General features: G+C 33.2%; 1 protein-coding gene across 3 annotated transcripts in view; it reads right to left on the reverse strand.

The window, feature by feature from the left end:
* Window positions 1-5,540, reverse strand: part of LOC128248701 (fibropellin-1-like) — a 51,140-nt gene that overhangs the window by 5,366 nt on the left and 40,234 nt on the right. For all 3 annotated transcript variants that reach the window (XM_052970458.1, XM_052970459.1, XM_052970457.1), the window contains exons 4-7: window positions 4,948-5,115; window positions 3,678-3,822; window positions 2,262-2,372; window positions 1,236-1,355 (exon numbers count right to left, since the gene is read on the reverse strand). In XM_052970458.1, the coding sequence (XP_052826418.1) occupies window positions 1,236-1,355; window positions 2,262-2,372; window positions 3,678-3,822; window positions 4,948-5,115 (544 nt within the window). The remainder of the gene's footprint in view (window positions 1-1,235; window positions 1,356-2,261; window positions 2,373-3,677; window positions 3,823-4,947; window positions 5,116-5,540) is intronic.

The following is a 5,540-nucleotide window of genomic DNA, read 5'->3' on the forward strand; positions in this document are numbered from 1 at the left end:
TCAAATAGAAATGTAATTAAGATAAAACATTTGATAATAGAAATAAAGATGTATTAAGTAAACGACTGCCAGACAACTTAATAATAATATATTTCACTTCGTTTGAATGATTTTTGTCTTTTACTTTTCTAAATATCTTTTTGTACCACGTAATCCCAATTCTGAAATTGATATACGATGTTGTATTCAATGCAATTACGAATATAGGCTTTATTTGTTGATAGAAATTTGGTTATGTGTGATCCAGATATCACTCAGTATGGAATGTGTCTCCCATATCTATGTTGGATACCATTAACCTCTGACTTATTTGGATGCTTATAGATGTATTTCAGTTTATTAGAAACCTTCAAATCTAACCGCTCGCTAGTTCGTTTTTAGCTGAAATAGTGAAATTCTTAACTTGCAAGATGAATCTTCATCCTCACATCTCCGAGTTGCACACGTGTCATGCTTATGTGTTCCCCTCCAAATTCCGGTTCTACCTCTTAAACCCGATCTACATATTACAAAGAGTAATTATAAGGACCATTTACGTCACCAATGTTAAAGTGCTACACCGTAATCCCTCGACTATCTCGTATTTTACATTCCAAAACCTCCAGCGAATGGTGAAAATCCTCGAAGTACGAGCTGTACTGTATATTTTTATTATTATTTTTATAATTTGTATATATTTATTTTATAAATGCATTTATGTTGTAAATGCAAAACAACACCACGGAGGAATCGACGTAAGCTTAAATAATAAACTGTAATAGGTGAACCGCGATATGGCGAGAGATTACTGTATTAGCAACCTCCTTTATCTTCTAGTCTGAGAAAACCGTATCGCTTTCTGACTTTGTCTTCCAACAAAATAAAGAGACAGGTCACTCATTTTTATGTGGCTTTATATTTGAAGAAGGAAAATGATTTTAGTAGAAAGATATTATTAAAAAGTCTAACATATTTCTAATTTGAAATTGAAAAAAAATCATTTAGTATATTTAATAGATCGTTGTAAAGCTGCCCGAAATAATTTATATTGACGACAGAATTCATATCAATTGAAACCAGTATTTGTTTTTCTTCTATCTTTTAAAATGTTTGATTAGATATAGCTTTAGAGTGGATTGGTATTTCTCAGTTTACCATGGAACTTGATGACTAAATTGTTTGCACTAAATTTGCTGAAATGTTTGCATTAGTTTCTTATAGTGATGTAAATTCAAATAGAGATTCATGTTTCTTACCAGTCTCGCATCTGGGTCCCGTATAACCATATGCACATCTGCAGTGATAGCCATTAATTCCGTCAACGCAAATACCACCGTTGAAACAAGGAGCTGTCGTCAGACTGCATTCGTCGATGCCTAAGATAAATAAATATTAACCCTTTCTTTCACTTTGTTAAACTTTGTTCTGAAAACTCATTCCAGTTTAAAATAACACCAGAGGTATTGCAATATCATACATGTATTCATTGTTAGCTTTTTTAGGGACTATTACTAATACCTTCTCAACTATATTTGCAGTCAAATTCCACCTGCTTCAATAACATGTAGCTAACAAAAAATTGTTCGACAGTTAGATGCGTATCTACTTCTAAATGTTTACTTCCATTTATTTTAACGTGTTAATTATCCATCCGTATCTACATGTTAATCAAACTAGAACTAGATATTAACTTTTTAACTACCACTAGCACCCATGGTCCTTTTTATTAGGACCAGAAAAATAAGCTATTATATTTTTGCAACACCTGTATTTTAGCGATCACGACTGGAGTGTCTTTCAAATATTGTAATAATTTTTTTTTGTATATTTAGTATCAGATAAAGTTGTATAAAAAAAGATGTTCGGTATAAAACAAATAAAGAAATTTGGGCACTATTGGATTAACAACTCAACTATCAAGAGCTTTATTGTTTCACTAACAACGAATTCTTATTGTCCAGTTAAGCAAATGACCAAAAGAATCTGCAACCATTATTTGGAATATTTTTGAGGAGATAAATAACACACCAGCAGGTGGAATACATGTAGAACCAGACGGCATGTAATATTAAATATCTAATGTATTTAAAAGTGCAAATCTGAACGTACATATGTTAAAGATGCCCACGTTAAAAAGAGCTTATTCTATGAAATAGATTCAATTAACAACATTGTTATAGCTAAAATAAAATACATATTGATAATTTTCCGATTGTTAGGATTAAACAGTGTCACGAATTCCTACAAATAAAGTTTACAAGTTAATAGAAAAAAGTAAATACCTTTATTACAATCTTGTCCTGTGTATCCCTGTGTGCAGATGCATTTAAACGTAGTACCCATTGAGACGCAAGTCGCACCATTTTTACAAGGAGAGCTCCGACATAGATCAGCTGAAAAAGTGTTGGCGATACATATCTTTTACGCATATATTTTCTTTCTATTTATCTAAATAATGAGATTCGATAAAATGTAAGTGAATCAACTACATTAATTTCAGGAATGTATTTGCAATCTCACAAAAAGAGAATTTGTTGATATTTTAACCGAGATTTATTTACTTTGTACTGAATTGAGCAGTTGCCAGTCGAATGGGCACCGCGTCAGTCTACAGGTGAAGGTGTCAAAGCATCATTTATTATACATTGAGAATAATGACAAAGATATAAAACGCTCGCTCATTAGAATGCTTCGCTGTGAATACGTATTATATAGCGGCGTAGCTTTATGCTATAAAGAGCAGGAGCCCTGTATAATAATGAATGTTTGTTTGCTTGCAATATCGTGACTACAGCTCAGGGAGACGCTATTAAAAAAAAAATAACAGGAGTTAATCCATCATAGATTAATACTATTTTTTTATTAGAAAAAGGTCATGAATAATCCATGGTATTTATGGGGTTAAAAAAATCAATTGGATGTCTGATTTTTGATGACTCAGTTTTAGATCATTGGGAATTTAAAGTGCTAGGGAGCAAATTCGCGATAATCGAAGTGCTTGCTAACCCCAAAAGAAAATCGTGTGAATAGAATGGTTTCTCGTCATCTCAATCTATACAGAAATTAAAACTTTAGCCTTAAATCTTTAGAAACAGTATAACATGAACTATAACACTTAAATTTAACACGTAATATAGAAAAATTAGTGTTGATCGAAATAAATGTAAACTTCCATCTACGTATTACCGTAGGAGAAAAGTGTATTTTCTCTATTATATAGACAAAATCATACGAATGTCACGATACTTAGTAGTTTCTACCTCAACAGTCTGAAACTAATAACCAGTTAAAAGTATTTCATTGTAGTTCTGCTATATGTGCGCCAAATACTATATGATGCTTGTGCAGTAAGGTCCTAGAATACACTGACGAATAGAAGATTAGTATGTTGGTTTTATAGATGTATCCGAACAGAGCCCAATAACAACAATATTAGCAACACAAGCAACAGCAATAAAACTATAAATGATGCAAATGACCTACGTAGATCAACATTTGATATAACAAAATAATAAAATCGCAAGAGCAAAATATCTGGGTTTTTTTTGTTTTTTTTTACTGAAAACAGGCAAAAGGTCAAAATTGTTTTAAGAACAAATTGGTCCACAATTTATGAGTCCCAGGAAGCTGATAGGTAAAACTGATCCAGGAGTGATTTGAATTCATGATGTAAAGAGACAGAAATAATATACACGTACCATTAATATTACATAATGGACCAGAGAAACCAGGTTTGCAGACTTTTTGACCGTTAACATCACATTGAAATCTCGTTTGCTCGGTGATAGGAATATCACACCTTGTTATGCAGTTCGGACCATAATAACCTTGGCTGCAATAGCTCTGAAATAAAACAATAACAAGGACATTCTAAGACTTTAGAAAATAGAAAGGTTAAAGAAGATTTCTGATATCTTGATCATAAACGAACCGTTTTAAAAATACAAAACGTTTGTGGCTTTAGTGTACGAGTTTTTATGAATAGGTATGGTATTAAGACTGTGTGCTCTTCCATAATAAAATCAACTAACGTTGTTTAACATTTATTTATACAACAGTATACCCCAATATGGATATTATAACAACACAATGACGTGTCAGCAGTTTATTGTGGTGTACTTAGAAGCAAATACGTAATAGTTACGTTAATAACAGAAATTACTAGCTTCGCATGAGAGGCGAAAGAAATACTCTGTTCATTATAGTCGACGATTTCTTTAACACAAGATTCAGTCCGTGCATCCTATGTATGGCTTTGATTCGTTTTGACTAAATGTTGGCTGGTTACTTATTTGTGTGGCGAGAGATGAAGATATTGTGTTTATGCAATATGCTTGGAAAAATGCATTGCTGACGAAGAAATTCTTTTAAACACAAGCCGAGCAGGACAAAGAATCATGTGTTCATTCATCTTCTCGGACCTCCTCGAACCTCTGCACTAATGCTTGCCGGCCTTGTTACTTATGTTTAAGAAGGAACCCGTAGAACGTAATAGAACATTCTATAATATGGAGTGGTATTTGTGCAAGCTGATTAGTTGGCATGCAGGGCACGTCACTGATCTAAGTGTGGTTTGCTACTAGTTACTAAAGCAGTAAGGTTTCGATTTTAGGCTTCGCTACGCGTTTATAGCATCATTTCTGCGTTTCTAAAGATGTTGATAATACATGTTTAATGGTAGATTGGACATAAAAATAATGCCAGGTATTTTCATTACCATCTGCACATCAACTACCGTATGATACTGTACGTCCATGGCCTAGAATACATATGTACACAGAAAAGAAACGCAAGAGCTGCGATTAAATGTAAAGGAGTTTTGACCATCGATTCTTGTGCTGTTCGCTTAGAGCTCTGTGCTGCTGCAGCATCACATATCAGAATGAGAAATGATCAAATCAGTTAAGATGTGTAGCGTAGCATAATACCCAGATATTCTAAGGCAACAATAATAGTTAAAGTACTTACTCGAATTTGGTATGTGAGATGAGTAGTAGGATTCTGACTACCACGAGTTGTTATCAGTTCATACCTGGCTTCTCCGACGCTTCTCTGAGGCAAACGACTACCACTTTGGTAAACGTATTCGGCTATCAATTCGTTGTTGCTTTTTGCAGTAAACGAAACGACGAATTTCTGAAAACAGAGGTTTGAAGGTAAATATTATTGGAAATATGTACTATCAGGGAGAACAACGAAAATACATACGAGAACACACACACACACACACACACACACACACGCACGCACACACGTGTGTGTTTGCATAGCCTAGCATATTTACAGGTTATTCAGTATATTAATTAATAAACATCTGGATTATTGAAAATATAATATATAATCGTGAATACCTTTACATATATTATATCATGTTGTTAAAGCGTTGATTTATATATTTGTGCAGAAAAATGATCGTTGTTTTGCCTATATAACACATATAAATAACAACAGGAATCTCAATAATATTAGTTCTTATGCTGTCAAAAGCTCTCAGTTTTAGAAAGGCTCTCAGTTTTAGAATACCTCATTATATGCGGTATTCATGCTTGTTTCGTAAGCAT

Source organism: Octopus bimaculoides, chromosome 9, assembly GCF_001194135.2.
Source record: "Octopus bimaculoides isolate UCB-OBI-ISO-001 chromosome 9, ASM119413v2, whole genome shotgun sequence".
NCBI lineage: Eukaryota > Metazoa > Mollusca > Cephalopoda > Octopoda > Octopodidae > Octopus > Octopus bimaculoides.